An 18,489-nucleotide genomic window follows, 5' to 3' on the forward strand; every position below is an offset into this window, starting at 1 on the left:
CTATTGAGGTAGATTGTATTAACAACGTCCCATAGTATAACCTGTTGAGGTAGATTGTATTAACAACGTCCCATAGTATAACCTATTGAGGTAGATTGTATTAACAACGTCCCATAGTATAACCTGTTGAGGTAGATTGTATTAACAACGTCCCATAGTATAACCTATTGAGGTAGATTGTATTAACAACGTCCCATAGTATAACCTGTTGAGGTAGATTGTATTAACAACGTCCCATAGTATAACCTGTTGAGGTAGATTGTATTAACAACGTCCCATAGTATAACCTGTTGAGGTAGATTGTATTAACAACGTCCCATAGTATAACCTATTGAGGTAGATTGTATTAACAACGTCCCATAGTATAACCTGTTGAGGTAGATTGTATTAACAACGTCCCATAGTATAACCTGTTGAGGTAGATTGTATTAACAACGTCCCATAGTATAACCTGTTGAGGTAGATTGTATTAACAACGTCCCATAGTATAACCTGTTGAGGTAGATTGTATTAACAACGTCCCATAGTATAACCTGTTGAGGTAGATTGTATTAACAACGTCCCATAGTATAACCTGTTGAGGTAGATTGTATTAACAACGTCCCATAGTATAACCTGTTGAGGTAGATTGTATTAACAACGTCCCATAGTATAACCTGTTGAGGTAGATTGTATTAACAACGTCCCATAGTATAACCTGTTGAGGTAGATTGTATTAACAACGTCCCATAGTATAACCTGTTGAGGTAGATTGTATTAACAACGTCCCATAGTATAACCTGTTGAGGTAGATTGTATTAACAACGTCCCATAGTATAACCTGTTGAGGTAGATTGTATTAACAACGTCCCATAGTATAACCTGTTGAGGTAGATTGTATTAACAACGTCCCATAGTATAACCTGTTGAGGTAGATTGTATTAACAACGTCCCATAGTATAACCTGTTGAGGTAGATTGTATTAACAACGTCCCATAGTATAACCTGTTGAGGTAGATTGTATTAACAACGTCCCATAGTATAACCTGTTGAGGTAGATTGTATTAACAACGTCCCATAGTATAACCTGTTGAGGTAGAATGTGTTCTGCTGAAGGCTAGAACATTACCTCAAGGTGCCTTACTATTCTAGCTGTCTTTAAAGATGATGGATGTTGTCCAGAAAAGCCTAAGCAACCCGCGATGAGTCCTACTTCATAATGTGTTTATTGAGATGGAATCAAACAGGTTGGAACAGGAGGATGCAGTCAAGCTGCCAGGGAAAACATACACCCACATAAAGCTGTTTCACCCACTTGATTCAAGTCAAGGGCAACATTCCCCATCAGTGTTCCTTCCTGGGTCTTTAGAAATGTGTCAGAGACCATTTAAGACAGCATTGAGAGATCAGGAACATCTATTATTATGTATGTGACATGTCCTGGTGTATAGCGGTGAATCATCGCGATGACAATCACGTCCCGGTTATTAACTCTCCAGGTTACCTTCTGCCAATGACTGGTTTCGGTACAGCGTCTACTAATGGCCACCTCATCAGAACAGTAATATGAACCAGATTTGGAAACCTATGCTCTTTCACAATACCGTGCCTACCTGAACCTTACTGTGCTGGTTCTGGTATTTCCCCCTCACATTGTCCTTTCCAGCATGGTTCCATCAGCTATGGTGATGGCAGGATGAGTAACCGGGATGAGTAACCAGGCCAGCACAGTACAGCTCAGCTTGGCCCGGCTTAGTAGTCTGAAAGGGGTTCTTTGTATGGGTTTTCCAATACTCAGTGGTTCTTGGTGTTGGATTAATGCTGGTTCTGTTGTGATTCCCGATTAGTATCAAAAGCATGGCTGTGTTGTACTGGTACTTAGTTCTAGTCAGTGTGCCTCTCTCCTCTTTGACACTGCCCACCCATAACCATCACACATACAGTACATTACCTACTGGGAGAAATACAGTATCAGATCTGAGACTGCAGACAATATGCCCCCAAATATCCTCACTACTCCAGACAATATGACTCCAAACATGCTCACTAATCCAGACAATATGACCCCCAACATCCTCACTAATCCAGACAATATGACCCCCAACATCCTCGCTACTCCAGACAATATGACCCCCAACATCCTCACTACTCCAGACAATATGACCCCCAACATCCTCACTACTCCAGACAATATAACCCCCAACATCCTCACTACTCCAGACAATATGACCCCCAACATCCTCACTATGACCCCCAACATCCTCACTACAACATCCTCACTACTCCAGACAATATGACCCCCAACATCCTCACTACTCCAGACAATATGACCCCCAACATCCTCACTACTCCAGACAATATGACCCCCAACATCCTCACTACTCCAGACAATATGACCCCAAACATCCTCACTACTCCAGACAATATGACCCCCAACATCCTCACTACTCCAGACAATATGACCCCCAACATCCTCACTACTCCAGACAATATGACCCCCAACATCCTCACTACTCCAGACAATATGACCCCCAACATCCTCACTACTCCAGACAATATGACCCCCAACATCCTCACTACTCCAGACAATATGACCCCCAACATCCTCACTACTCCAGACAATATGACCCCCAACATCCTCACTACTCCAGACAATATGACCCCCAACATCCTCACTACTCCAGACAATATGACCCCCAACATCCTCACTACTCCAGACAATATGACCCCCAACATCCTCACTACTCCAGACAATATAACCCCCAACATCCTCACTACTCCAGACAATATGACCCCCAACATCCTCACTACTCCAGACAATATGACCCCCAACATCCTCACTACTCCAGACAATATAACCCCCAACATCCTCACTACTCCAGACAATATGACCCCCAACATCCTCACTACTCCAGACAATATGACCCCCAACATCCTCACTACTCCAGACAATATGACCCCCAACATCCTCACTACTCCAGACAATATGACCCCCAACATCCTCACTACTCCAGACAATATGACCCCCAACATCCTCACTACTCCAGACAATATGACCCCCAACATCCTCACTACTCCAGACAATATGACCCCCAACATCCTCACAGACGATGATGTATGTATGGTTTACTCCACAGTACTAACACACACCTGCCATGTGAGGTGTCTGTCGTGTAACACATACCACCTGCAGTGCATACGACTCCAAACGGATTGAAGAAAACACATACTCTATCTTTGCGTCGGCATGCTACTCAAGTTTTTGAATAAAAAAGGACGTTTGTTGCGGTATTTGTTACACCCCTTCACCGGGACTAAAAATCTATGGGGCCAAACATGTTGCATCACCCATGTATTAATGGACAACAACACAGGGAGTAACAATTATAATCAGACAGCTCAGAATACATTTGTCAGTTAATAGAACTTATGATGTTAAATTATTATAAAGTGATTTCCCAGACTCATAGCCTGTGTCCAAAATGGCACCCTTTCACCTACATAGTGCACCAGTATTGACCAGGGCCCATAGGGAACTATGTAGGGAATAGGGTGCCATTTGGGATGGACAAATGTTCTACTGAGCTCAACTAATTACAAAAACAAAATGTCTGGAATCTGTTAAAGAAACTGTGGATCAATAGTATCATGTTATGTTCATGACCCTGACCCCCTCCTCTGTGGCTTCCAGATAGCTTACACATTTTTACTTTCATTTTGTTTTTTGTTTTTCTTGGGGGGTGGTTTGGGGGTGGTAGGGATTGGGAGGGAGGGGGTGGGGCTTGAGGGACTATGGGAAGTAATAGTGTCTTATTAAATTTGCATGTTTGCTATGTGTCTTAAGCTGTGCTTTTAAAGTCAATTAATACTCCTCCCAACTCACCCACGTTCGTTATAAATACGATGCATTGTTTCTTCTTATGCTTTAAAGTTAAAATGACAAGTTAAATATATATCTCCATATTTACTCTTGTATGATCTTTGTTTTCTAGCCATGTACAGTACTGCAGTTTTTCTACTACGCATCTATCGTTGAAAAACAGTTTGTAATACCTTTTATTTTGTGTCTCTGGAAGATTCCTACTGTTAAAGCCTAGCTTTCATTGAACCTCTATTTTGTCTCTAGAATATGGAATGATCGGCGAACATACTGTAAAAAGTCAGCGACCCAGATCAGTCTTTGACACAAAGGCCCTGCAGGAGCAAGCTGAATCTGCTAAATTTATGGCACAAACTGGTAATACAATAGTTATGTTTCCTTCACCTTTTATTTTGTTAACTATAAACTTAATGTCATCTAGGTCACTTGCATGCTCTTTCTTGTGCTGCACCTTTTAGGTGACAATGTTTCTGTATTTTATTAACCTCCTACTCCCTCCTCCTTCTTCTGTTGCTATTCACATTAAAACCCACTAGACAAATGTTCCCTTTCCCTTTGAGTATTTACTTAGAATAACAACTAGAATTGGGCTCCCTGGGTCTCTGTTCATTTGTTGTTACACAGCGAGTTGGCAAGTGCATTACTCGTTTCTCAAATATTAAAGGCGAGGTAAAATTGTGTCCTGTCACAGTTAATAATATCCTTAAAAATGTGCCTAATAACATTTGAAAAATGTCCTTCATCGACAACTCCTACTGCCTTCGGCAAGAGTGAAACGCATACTGAATTTAAAAAAATGGGTTTCATAAATAATGATTAATGTAAGATAAACAAAAATCTTAACATAAACCAGTCGAATAAACTAAAATATAGTGATGATTGTATCCATTCTAAAATTGCAGTAGGATAGAAATGAATTGAAAGCATCTTTACTGCTGCTCCAGTTCCACATAGAGGGTTTCTAGGCTCAATCCAAATGGACTGAAATAAAAAATATTCTTTTTTTTCTTTTTCTTTTTCCCTTTTCTTTCTAATTTCGTTTAAAAAAAATACATGTTTCTGGGTTCCGTTAATTGTTTGTTTGGCTTTTATTTAATTTATTTTTTAACTTAACCCAATTTCACCTCATTTGTTGTTACTTTTAAATCTGTGACATTGATCAACACACCTGCCTTACTTTCATTTTAATTTGCAAATCCACTTTGTTGTTTACTAAATCCTAACAGCATGTCTCCATTCCAACACGCTGTGGGAGTGTGTTATTTATCTCATATGGACCCCATCACATTGCTCTTCAGTTCTTCCATTCTTAGATTGCCTAATTGACTCTCCCTGTACTTCTTCATCTTACCAATTGATCCACCTTTCAAAGTCTATTATAATTCTGATCAGACCAATTATATATAATAGGGTTTACAGTATATCCCTATTGGGTTGAATCAATCTATACCAGTCCTATTATACTGCAGCTTAGTGACGCAATACGGAGGAAATCTTCAGAAGATTTCAATTACATATAAATGTATTCAGAGCTGAAATTTCCAAATCTCTTATGCAAATGAAGCCTCATTGAAATTGAACATCACACGTACATCTTAAAACTCTATTCAAAATATTTGAACGTTGACTTCTTGCTTTCTAACACACAACTAAGCTATCTTGGATTATTCTATTCACCCTACCTACTCAGCTCAATGCCAAGGGTGTTAGCGTAACCAAGGTTAGCATTTATTCCATTTATTCAGCATTTCATGGCTTTTGGATTTGTGACATGATCATATTTTTGTATTGAAAGGCCTCACCCAGGACATACTGATGCATTGTGGACATTCACTGTCAATAAGGCAATGCTTTTGTCATTGGGAATTACCACCTAACGGCACACACATAAGCAAATTCACTCCACGTGTGTTTATATACAATCAGTGTATGAAGTTGTACCTCTGAGAATGAAACTGGTATACTTGGTTTACACTCCTAGAAAGAAGGGTTCCAAAAGGGGTCTTTGGCCGTCCCCATAGGATACCCCTTCTTGATTCCAGGTAGAACCCTTTTGGTTCCAGGTAGAACCCTTTTTGGTTCCAGGTAGAACACTTTTGAGTTCCAGGTAGAACACTTTTGAGTTCCAGGTAAAACCAACCGTCGAAAATGGAACCAAAAATGTTCTTCAAAGGGTTCTCATATAGGGGACAGCTGAAGAATCCTTTTAGGTTCTAGAAACAACCTTTTTTATCTAACTGTATGGTTCTAGAGACAGTTGACTAGTGTACATTTAAATATTCAGTAGCAACAGTTAAAACACGTCATAATAGGAGTGTGACACACCAGCAGACCTTTTGTCACATTCTGCTGTTTGGAAATTTTTTATAAACCCAATGCAAACTGGCACTGTGAATGTTATTTCCATGCAACAAGCTCCATGCAACAAGCTGTGATCTTCTGAATAAAATGAAAAGGGGAGTTTTTCTTCCCTCTCGCTTCCCTAGTACTCTTAAGAAAAATATAAACGGGCAATTAAAAAAAAAAATGTTTTCACAAATTGTGATCAAACACTAATTAATATGCATTGGAGTTAGATCCTCTCTGGTTGTCAAGGAAACTGCACTGTAGACTGTAGTGCTGTAACACTGCTGTGGGATCCATACTCTAGACTTCTCATTTATTAACTCTCCATTCAAGTTGAACTTTTATTTCACTAGTAGATGTCCTTCTTGCATGCAACCATGTTCTTTTACATTTTATAGAGCTTTTTGAAACATTTCATTTGGTTTTATTGATGCATGTGTCAGTATGAAAGATGAAGATGAAATGTAGCTGTAAGATGTAACACCTTTTAGTCAGGTAAATGGCTGAATCCCTTAACGTGATCAGAAGTAACACTGGGGCCTGTGATGTGGAGCTTTGCTGTGATCTTTGAATAAATGTCCTTCAGACTAAATCTGACAAATGCTTAGTGTCAATTATGATCCATCTGTACAGTTCCTCCAAACCATTTGGGACTTTACTATGATCTATCTGTACAGTTCCTCCAAACCATTTGGGACTTTACTATGATCCATCTGTACAGTTCCTCCAAACCATTTGGGACTTTACTATGATCCATCTGTACAGTTCCTCCAAACCATTTGGGACTTTACTATGATCCATCTGTACAGTTCCTCCAAACCATTTGGGACTTTACTATGATCCATCTGTACAGTTCCTCCAAACCATTTGTACTTTACTATGATCTATATGTACAGTTCCTCCAAACCATTTGGGACTTTATTATTCTTGATCTGTACAGTTCCTCCAAACCATTTGGGACTTTACTATGATCCATCTGTACAGTTCCTCCAAACCATTTGGGACTTTACTATGATCCATCTGTACAGTTCCTCCAAACCATTTGGGACTTTACTATGATCCATCTGTACAGTTCCTCCAAACCATTTGGGACTTTACTCGCTGTACAGTTCCTCCAAACCATTCGGGATCCATCTGTACAGTTCCTCCAAACCATTTGGGACTTTACTATGATCCATCTGTACAGTTCCTCCAAACCATTTGGGACTTTATTATTCTCGATCTGTACAGTTCCTCCAAACCATTTGGGACTTTACTATGATCCATCTGTACAGTTCCTCCAAACCATTTGGGACTTTACTAGGATCCATCTGTACAGTTCCTCCAAACCATTTGGGACTTTACTATGATCTATCTGTATACTTCCTCCAAACCATTTGGGACTTTATTATTCTCGATCTGTACAGTTCCTCCAAACCATTTGTACTCTACTATGACACAATAAGATTTTGTTCTCCTACTTGAGACTCCGTTCATGGGAACCAGACAAGGTTTTTGAACAAACAGTTTTTTGACCAATTACTAGTCATAAAGGTTCTTGTTCCCTGCAATCACAATACAACTAAACTTACAAAATGATGAATGGGAAATCAAAGGAATTGGATCAAGAGATATGGGGCCAATGACCAACAGAGTCGTGGTCTTCTCTCTCTTATTAATCATTTATCAAAGATCACATAAAGGTAAAACATGTCTATTTAGTTAAATATTAAAGTTAACTAGGTTAATATCCCTCCCCATTAACGTAGCTTCGGGTTTAGAATAACTCCTCCCCCATTGCTCTACCTTGAAGCCCCGCCCCCTGTAGCCCCACCCCCTGGGTTGATCATGTGACCGTGTTGCTGCATTTAACTGGTGTCACCCTTCTCCCTCTACACAGGTGAATCTGGTGCAGAGGAGTGGTCCCAGTGGAGCTCATGCTCAGTTTCATGCGGCCAAGGGTCGCAGGTGCGAACAAGAACATGTGGTTCACCATACGGAACACACTGCAGCGGCCCTTTAAGAGAGTCAAGGGTTTGCAATAACACTGTCCCCTGTCCAGGTAGTAATAGCTGCAGCATTATTACTTTACTTGTTATAACGTCTTTCTCCTTCACCCTTCATTTTTCTATGTGTGCATTGTTGTGCTTGCTTTGAATTGACCATCAAACCAATGTTTTTGTTACTGTTTAGTTTGACCTTTTAACTAGTCTATTTGCTTATATTCTTATGACTTAATATTCTTATTTAATGTATTATTATTGTTATTGTTGGCCATCTATTATCTGGTGATGCTTTCTTCTCTTTGTGCATGTCACCATGTTTTTCAGAGGTGTTGTCTTTGTTATCCATCTCTTCCCATATAACGAGAAGGCATTTCACCACAGCTCCTGAAATGATTGACAGTGATGTAGTTCTGTAGTTTTGCATGTTATGGAGATTAGGGAATTGTAGATTCTGGTTTGTGTCTCCAGGGTTCAGTGTGTATTCTTGAAGGTCAAGGTTAGTGGTATATTTGTATATATATTGCAGTATCTTTACATATGTATCTCGATGTAGGCTGTTCCAGTAGTTGAGTTGATGAAATGTTGCCTAGATTTCTGCTTACTTAGTCTGGTACCTAATATTTTCGGGTTGTTGGTCCAGTTGATGTATTTTGCTCCTCTGGGGTCTTTAGAATGTCATGACGTCTTACACTGTTGACCGATGTTGTGTTTTTTGGCAGAAGGTCGAGGTATTTTCTTATCAACACAACATTCCCCTACACAAGACAGTCATTGGTTATTCTTGGTGAATTGTGATTGAATGTGGCTCTGGAAGATGTATTACCTTCTGAATTGTGGAGACGAGACCCATCTTATGTGTGTGTCTACTGTATGTAGATATCCATGTGTTCAACAGCAGCTGTCATACTAATGTTAGTGTTTTTCCATCTGTTGATTTGCAGGGAATTTTAGGAGCCATTCTTCTATGTGGCGGAAAGTGTCTGAAATTACATTTTGGCAAACAGTCATATAAAAGGTTTCACCCCCATCAGCTAATCAGAAATTCATGCGAGCAGCTCTCTGACATTTAGTCAGACGTAGTCCACATTAAGATGTGTCATGACTAAGTGTAGAGTTGGCAGTTTTCTCAAGGGTCAGACAAGAGGGCAAGACATTATTCCAAACCGTTTTCATTTACCATTTCGTCCCTGACAAGCTTTGGTAGCTAGCTGAACTGACCCAACAAGCTCTGGTAGCTAGCTGAACTGACCAACATGCTCTGGTAGATATCTGAGCTGACCCAACAAGCTCTGGTAGCTAGCTGAACTGACCCAACAAGCTTTGGTAGCTAAGTGAACTGACCAGCAAGCTCTGGTAGCTAGCTGAACTGACCCAACAAGCTCTGTTAGCTAGCTGAACTGACCCTGGTAGCAAGCTGAACTGACCCAACAAGCTCTGGTAGCTAGCTGAACTGACCCGTCAAGATCTGGTAGCGCGCTGAACTGACCCGACAGGCTCTGGTAGCTAGCTGAACTGACCCAACAAGCTCTGGTAGCTAGCTGAACTGACCCAACAAGCTCTGGTAGCTAGCTGAACTGACCCAACAAGCTCTGGTAGCTAGCTGAACTGACCCAACAAGCTCTGGTAGCTAGCTGAACTGACCCGAAAGGCTCTGGTAGCTAGCTGAACTGACCCAACAAGCTCTGGTAGCTAGCTGAACTGACCCAACAAGCTCTGATAGCTAGCTGAACTGACCCAACAAGCTCTGGTAGCTAGCTGAACTGACCCAACAAGCTCTGGTAGCTAGCTGAACTGACCCGACAGGCTCTGGTAGCTAGCTGAACTGACCCAACAAGCTCTGGTAGCTAGCTGAACTGACCCAACAAGCTCTGGTAGCTAGCTGAACTGACCCAACAAGCTCTGGTAGGTAGCTGAACTTCCATTCAGAAACAATAATTGAAGCAGTCAGCTTACAGAGCCATATACCCCAGGTGTCCCCTGGATTGAAATGAAGAATAAGAGAACCAGAAAGGATAAAGAATCCATTATTTCCCCCTTGGTGAGACTTTGGCAGCAGGCTAATGGGCTAAACTGTCTTTTTCTCTGGAAGTAATGTGCTGTTGTTTCAGGCCAGTAATGTTGTCAAATCGACAGCCGAAATACTGAAATCTGTGTTTGTCTGATTCAAACAGTTTTCAAGGACAGAAATACATGCAGGGAACATTTTCCTTGAAGGGCACGACACAAGGAGCTTATAACACATTCATAACCTATACATACTGGCTGCATTCATAACTGCTTATGTCAACAACCACAAGACAAGGTAAATATCAACTTGTGGAGTTTTTTTGCACAGAAGAAAATACAGAACAATATGATGAGAGTTTAAAAGGAAACATGACAAGAACATGCTGAGGAAGGAGCGGTGTAGGACAGGTCAAAACAACTTCCTCCTTTCAAATGATTCTAGAATGAAACCAAACAAAGAATGATTTGAAAGACTGTTAAAGGTTTATAATTTGACACAGAGGAAAACCAGATAAATAAACGGGTTGTTGTTGATGGAAGTTGACTTGAGCATTTAGAAAGTCAACTGCTTATTAATGCGTTATGTGTGGCTTATGAACATGTTAGGAAGTCCTTATGTCGGCCTCTTTTTAAAGTGTCACTGCTACACAGCATGATGTCACAGTTGGAGCAGTTTGTCTCATATCAATCCTCACTAGGAGTTCACTACCAGAGCTACTATTCAAATGCAACGTTACCATATTTAGTGATGGTATTTTAATACCAATTTGTTGCAAACCGCCCCAAAAAAAGTCTTACATAATTCCACCTTTCTTTTCAGTTGTAAATAGTTTATTTCACTGCAGAGAAGGCTTGTTCACCGTTCCAACACTGATTTCAATTATATGTCCTTTAATAAGGAAGGAGGCACAGTGTGCGTCCCAAATGGCAACCAATTTCCTATATAGTGCGTTACTTTTGACAAGGGCCCAGTGCTCTGATCAAAAGGAGTGCGCTACGTAGGGAATAGGGTGCCGTTTGGTCAAAAGTAGTGCACCACGTAAGGAACTAGGGTGCCACTTGGTCAAAAGTAGTGCACTATATAGGGAGCCATTTGGAAAACAGGGCCAGACTTGTAGCTCAACCTGTACTCTGATTATATCTCTAACTGAACTAAAGAACTCCAGCCTTGCTCGATTATTATTTATTCAACTAGGCAATTCAGTTAGAATAATTCTTATTTACAGAAACGTCTACCCCTGCTAAACCCGGACAACGCTAGGCCAATTGTGCTCCACCCTATGGGACTCCCAATCCCAACCGGTTGTGATACAGCCTGGAATTGAACTAGGGTCTGTAGTGATGCCTCTTGCACTGAGATGCAGTGCCTTAGACCGCAGCACCAGGACCACTCGGGAGTCCTATCTGATAAAAGCTCTTCATTATAAGACTGACTTTGTGATCCTAGAATATGGTGTTGATCCTTCACAGAAGAGATACACTCTCCCCATCCGTCCCACTGTCTCTCTCCCCATCCGTCCCACTGTCTCTCTCCCCATCCATCCCACTGTCTCTCTCCCCATCCATCCCACTGTCTCTCTCCCCATCCATCCCACTGTCTCTCTCCCCATCCATCCCACTCTCTCTCCCCATCCATCCCACTGTCTCTCTCCCCATCCATCCCACTGTCTCTCTCCCCATCCATCCCACTGTCTCTCTCCCCATCCATCCCACTGTCTCTCTCCCCATCCATCCCACTGTCTCTCTCCCCATCCATCCCACTGTCTCTCTCCCCATCCATCCCACTGTCTCTCTCCCCATCCATCCCACTGTCTCTCTCCCCATCCATCCCACTCCTCATCCATCCCACTGTCTCTCTCCCCATCCATCCCACTGTCTCTCTCCCCATCCATCCCACTCTCCCCCACTGTCTCTCTCCCCATCCATCCATCCCATCCATCCCACTGTCTCTCTCCCCATCCATCCCACTGTCTCTCTCCCCATCCATCCCATCCATCCCACAGTCTCTCTCCCCATCCATCCCACTGTCTCTCTCCCCATCCATCCCTCTCTCCCCATCCATGTCTCTCTCCCCATCCATCCCACTGTCTCTCTCCCCATCCATCCCATCCTCTCCCCATCCCCCACTGTCTCTCTCCCCATCCATCCCACTGTCTCTCTCCCCATCCATCCCACTGTCTCTCTCCCCATCCATCCCACTGTCTCTCTCCCCATCCATCCCACTGTCTCTCTCCCCATCCATCCCACTGTCTCTCTCCCCATCCATCCCACTGTCTCTCTCCCCATCTCCCACTGTCTCTCCCCATCCATCCCACTGTCTCTCTCCCCATCCATCCCACTGTCTCTCTCCCTCATCTCTCCCTCTGTCTCTCTCCCCATCCTCCCTCTCTCTCTCCCCATCCATCCCACTGTCTCTCTCTGTCTCTCTGTCTCCATCCCACTGTCTCTCTCCCCATCCATCCCACTCTCTCTCCCCATCCATCCCACTGTCTCTCTCCCCATCCGTCCCACTGTCTCTCTCCCCATCCATCCCACTGTCTCTCTCCCCATCCATCCCACTGTCTCTCTCCCCATCCATCCCACTGTCTCTCTCTCTCTCTCTCTGTCTCTCTCTCTCCCCATCCATCCCACTGTCTCGCTCTGTCTCTATCTGTCTCTGTCTCTGTCTCTGTCTCTCTCTCTCTCTCTCTCTCTCTCTCCCCATCCATCCCACTGTCTCGCTCTCTCTCTCTCTGTCTCTCTCTCTCTCCCCATCCATCCCTCTGTCTCTCTCCCTATCCATCCCACTGTCTCTCTCTCTGTCTCTCTGTCTCTCTCTCCCCATCCATCCCACTGTTCTCTCTCTCTCTCTCTCTCTTTCTCTTGTGCGATTGGGACTTTGATTTTAATTAACAATGTTTGAGCGGGATTTGCGTTCTCATGAAGCAATCAGAGTCGTTGAAGAAGGGATATACCACTTGGCAGGATAACTTGGCACTCTTAACACACTGGTGACCAGATTATGTTTTATCCCAGGTGACAGAGAAGACATTCTGAGACAGTTCTAAGAAGCGCCAAACAGTCTAGCCTGACACAGTATTAGATGTCGGCCATTTTGTAGAAATACTATGTTGTTCTTTGTAAGCCGGTACTTCTGCTTGGCAGATCAGCAAGCAGTATGTGGATATGAATCACTACACAGGAGTACTGTTAGGTCAAACTCATTTCCCTTCCTAAAGATGGAAGCCCCACATGGTTCCACGACCCCATGATTACTACTTTGTGGTAGTTCAGGGTAAAGCTCACTGGTTGGACTACATATATGTGCTTTCTGTTTTGCTGATAATTATTGATCAAATCGTGTCATGTGGCAGAAAACAGCGACAGCAATTAAACTGTCTATTTTATGTCTGTTGTGTACCGTGATCTTGCTGCAAAACTAGATTTTTCCCTGGGATAATATAGTTGAAACCTTATACTTGACCCCTAACCTCTGACCTCTGCCCTATGTCCTACAGTGCATGGCGTCTGGGAGGAGTGGTCACCATGGAGCCTGTGTTCGTTTACGTGTGGGCGTGGCCACCGCACTAGGAACAGGATGTGTGCCCCGCCCCAACATGGAGGGAGAGCCTGTGACGGGCCTGAGACCCAGAGCAAACTCTGCAACATCGCCCTCTGTCCAGGTATGGACTGTTGTCTCTGTGTGTGTGTGTGTGTGTGTGTGTGTGTGTGTGTGTGTGTGTGTGTGTGTGTGTGTGTGTGTGTGTGTGTGTGTGTGTGTGTGTGTGTGTGTGTGTGTGTGTGTGTGTGTGTGTGTGTGTGTGTGTGTGTGTGTGTGTGTGTGTGTGTGTAAATGCGCATGTGCTGTGTGTGTGTGTGTGTGTGTGTGTGTGTAGTGAGTGTGTGTGTGTGTGCCTGTGTGTCTGTGTGCCTGTGTGTCTGTGTGTGTGTGTGTGTGTGTGTGTGTGTGTGTGTGTGTGTGTGTGTGTGTGTGTGTGTGTGTGTGTGTGTGTGTGTGTGTGTGTGAGTGAGTGTATTTTTACATATTCTAATGAGACCATGGGTATAATTACCAGGAACCAAACAGGGAGGAACCTATCTGAATTTGTCCAATAGAATCTCTTCTTTTCTTTGCAACTGTTTGCTACTGTGTGCACTAATGATTACACCTCACGATGCCCTGTTGTTGTGCTTGCTTGTTTATTTTTCCAACGTTTAGCATTTTAAAAGCCACTTCCTTGTCATTCTTTCTCTAAATATTTGAATGGAGCTCTGATCCATATAATGTCAGTCAACATTCAGTCCTTTAAGAATGACTGAGGTGAATATGTTTAGAAACAAAGGGACCAGTAACAGACACAACACAAGTGATTTTCTATTCATTGGCACCATGTTAATATTAATAGCACCATGTTAATAGCAACATATTCCCTATGTAGGCACTCCTATCAATCAGAGCCCATAGGGAATCTCATAGGGCTCTGGGCAAAAGTAGTGCACTATGTAGGGAATAGGGTGCCATTCAGAAGATAAAGGCTTAATCAAAAGACCATCTTGCAAGGAGAGAGCCTCTTGGGAGAAGACAACAGCTGCCTTTTTGGTGCAACATTATAGGATCAATTACACTGCTACTCAATGGAGAGAAGAGACAGAGAGACAGAGAGAGAGAGAGAGAGAGAGAGAGAGAGAGAGAGAGAGACAGAGAGACAGAGAGAGGGGGTGGGTAGAGAGTCAGAGAGAGACAGAGAGAGAGGGGGCGGGGGTGTAGAGGGTAGAGAAACAGGATGCATATGATATACAGGCCTCACGACATATTTAAAAGCAGCATGTGCCGTTCATGCTCACATCATAATATGGGTTGAAAACCCGCTGTCATAGAGTCAACACTGCAACACTGAAGAGGAAATCACTTAGCCGCAATTGCCAGTGAATGGTAAGCAGATTAGTGATGATGGGTTTTTTTCCACAATCACTGTGTGCTAGATTGTAGACCGACTATGATGCGCTCCCAAAAGAGAACACGCATACACACACACACACACACACACACACACACACACACACACACACACACACACACACACACACACACACACACACACACACACACACACACATACACACACACACACACACACACACACACACACACACACACACACACACACACACACACACACACACACACACACACACACACACACACACACACACACACACACACACACACACACACACACACACACACACACACACACACACACACACACACACACAAACACACACACACAAACACACACATACATTTTGTTTGTTCACCTACTTTTTGTTTGTTCAGTTGCCTAGCTTTAAAAGTCTGCAGTCCATTCAGTCCAGTCAACTCCAACGCAATTAACAGCTATTTTTCTGAGCAAATGTGTGTGTGTGTGTGTGTGTGTGTGGGTGTGTGTGTGTGTGTGTGTGTGTGTGTGTGTGTGTGTGTGTGTGCTTTATTGTGCATACCCTTGTTACTTTTGTCTAACTTTTGCTAGTGCCATTTGATGTTGGATGTTAAATGGAGAAGGGTTGTCTGGGTCATCCAGATTGTCTGGGTCGTCCAGGTTGTCTGGGTCCTCCAGGTTGTCTGGGTCATTCAGATTGTCTGGGTCCTCCAGGTTGTCCGGGTCATTCAGATTGTCTGGGTCCTCCAGGTTGTCTGGGTCATTCAGGTTGTCTGGGTCATCCAGGTTGTCTGGGTCGTTCAGGTTGTCTGGGTCGTCCAGGTTGTCTGGGTCGTTCAGGTTGTCTGGGTCGTTCAGATTGTCTGGGTAGTCCAGGTTGTCTGGGTCGTTCAGGTTGTCTGGGTCGTTCAGGTTGTCTGGGTCGTTGTCTGGGTAGGTTGTCTGGGTAGTCCAGGTTGTCTGGGTCAGGTTGTCTGGGTAGTCCAGGTTGTCTGGGTCATCTGGGTTGTCTGGGTCGTCCAGGTTGTCTGGGTCCAGTTGTCAGGTTGTCTGGGTCGTTCAGTTTGTCTGGGTAGTCCAGGTTGTCTGGGTCTGGGTAGTCCAGGTTGTCAGGTTGTCTGGGTAGTCCAGGTTGTCTGGGTCGTTCAGGTTGTCTGGGTAGTCCAGGTTGTCTGGGTCGTTCAGGTTGTCTGGGTAGTCCAGGTTGTCTGGCTCGTTCAGGTTGTCTGGGTAGTCCAGGTTGTCTGGGTCGTTCAGGCTGTCTGGGTCATCCAGCAAAAAGACACATGTCTCTGGACTGTAAGTAAATGGACAATAAAGTATTCTTCTTCTCTTCTTTTAAGAAAAGGCCAAGCTCTTCATTCAACTGTAGGTCATTTTGCAGAAATATAACTCCTGCTCTGTTTTAAGAAGGGTGTAGTTGGTCATAAATGCAGCAGAACCTCCCCCAAGGAAGTTGGCTTGTAGAGGCAATGACAAATGCAGGTGGCAAACTCATTACTTTCTGTGTTTATCCTCTGCACCGTTTTAAGGCATTTTCACCTCTGAGAAGAGAACTGAGTACTAGCAGCTCCAAAAGCAGAAGTAATGAATTGTCCCTATTCCCTATATAGTGCACTATATACTCTAGTCAAAAGGAGTGCACTATTTGGGTACAGTTTTGGGACACATCCACACATGGCCATTCTCTTGCAATATGACCCACTAGACCTGAGCTATTTCAAGCCACTCAAACCACAAGCGGTAATGGTATGTTCATGCATGAACAGTGCACTGTGTTTTCAGGGGAAGGATATTATAATATGGGTGTCTAGTTGTCAGGCTCTCAACCTGAAGACAGCCATTTGAATATAGTCTCCTTCCACTTCTTCTGACTGACTGTCCAATTTTTCTCCCTTTCTCTCCCTCTTGGGTCTGGGCTGTTTGTGTGTGCGTGTGTGTGTTGGTACGTGTCTGTGTGTGTGCCCCAGTGGACGGCCAGTGGCAGGAGTGGAGCCTGTGGAGTGACTGTTCAGTGACCTGTGCCAACGGGACCCAGCAGAGGACCAGACAATGCTCAGCCGCAGCCCACGGTGGGTCGGAGTGTCGTGGCCACTGGGCAGAGAGCAGAGAGTGTTACAATCCAGACTGCACAGGTAACACACTGACTGGGCCACTTAGCTATTAATGCCATCATCATCATCATCATCGCCATCATCATCACTATCATCATCATCATCACCACCACCATCATCATCACCATCATCATCATCATCATCATCACCATCATCACTATCATCACCGTCCCAGGGATTACAGAGGTAAATGCGCTGTTAGCTAAATCTGGTGCAATGTATAATTTCTCAGTGGTGTGAGACTTGTGTTTGTGTTGTACATTGTCCCTGTCCAAATAAACCTAAAGGAATAGTTCACCCAAATTACAAAATGACACATTGGTTTTCCTACGCTGTAAACTGTCTATGGACAAGGTATGACAGCAATCCATGATACAGTATGGTTTAGTTTTGCTTCGTTAATATTTTAGCATTTGTGTCACAATTTCCATTCAAGTCATGGGACCAATATTAGCAGTTTTTGCAGATCATGTTCAAATCATCCAAAAGTATCTAAAATGGATTGTTAATCTCAACAAAGTCTCTTATAGATGGTGCTGAGCGATGAACTGAAACTGGGGTTATTTTGGGGTTTTGAAACAACTCATTCACTGATATCGGTTCAATTATTTGAATTCCATTTCGTTCATTTTCTTTTTCTTTTTCTGTGAGCTCAATGTGCACATTAAGTAGTTTCTCTAGAGATACATCACATCAAGCCCCAACTGTGCGATGTAGTAGGGAGTTGGTAAATATGGTAATTAACTGCAATGACCATAATCCATTGCGTGCCTACTTGTCCGTTCTGTGTGTTTCTATAGGCCTGCTACATTAGGTTAATATGGGAAAGACACAGAGAGAGAGAGGAGAGACAGAAGATAGATATAGAGGGTAGTTGCTTCGCAGGGTACAGTATCTCCACCTGAAAATACATCAAATTTAGTTATTTTAAAATGTATTTATATAGCCCTTCTTCCATCAGCTGATAATTCAAAGTGCTGTACAGAAACCCAGCCTAAAACCCCAAACAGCAAGCACTGCAGGTGTAAAAGCACGGTGGCGAGGAAAAACTCCATAGAAAGGGAAGAAACTTAGAGAAGAAAGGAAGAAACCTAGAGAGGAACCAGGCTATGAGGGGTGGCCAGTCCTGGCTGTGCCGGGTGGAGATTATAACAGAACATGGCCAAGATGTTCAAATGTTCATAAATGACCAGCATTGTCAAATAATAGTAATCACAGTGAACAGGTCAGGGTTCCATAGCTGCAGGCAGAACAGTTGA

At 43.3% G+C, this 18,489-nt stretch overlaps 1 protein-coding gene across 3 annotated transcripts in view; it reads left to right on the forward strand.

Moving 5' to 3' along the window:
* Positions 1-17,366, forward strand: part of LOC135511559 (adhesion G protein-coupled receptor B3-like) — a 144,529-nt gene extending 127,163 nt beyond the window's left edge. Inside the window, exons 3-6 of one of the 3 annotated variants that reach the window (XM_064933043.1) lie at positions 4,106-4,216; positions 8,085-8,246; positions 13,695-13,859; positions 17,087-17,366. In XM_064933043.1, coding sequence (XP_064789115.1) covers positions 4,106-4,216; positions 8,085-8,246; positions 13,695-13,859; positions 17,087-17,283 — 635 coding nt within the window. In that variant the 3' untranslated portion in view covers positions 17,284-17,366. The remainder of the gene's footprint in view (positions 1-4,105; positions 4,217-8,084; positions 8,247-13,694; positions 13,860-17,086) is intronic. The other 2 variants (XM_064933044.1, XM_064933046.1) reach the window with 2 other exon arrangements.
* Positions 17,367-18,489: the final 1,123 nt, after the last annotated feature.

This window comes from Oncorhynchus masou, chromosome 24 (genome assembly GCF_036934945.1).
Source record: "Oncorhynchus masou masou isolate Uvic2021 chromosome 24, UVic_Omas_1.1, whole genome shotgun sequence".
Taxonomy (NCBI): domain Eukaryota; kingdom Metazoa; phylum Chordata; class Actinopteri; order Salmoniformes; family Salmonidae; genus Oncorhynchus; species Oncorhynchus masou.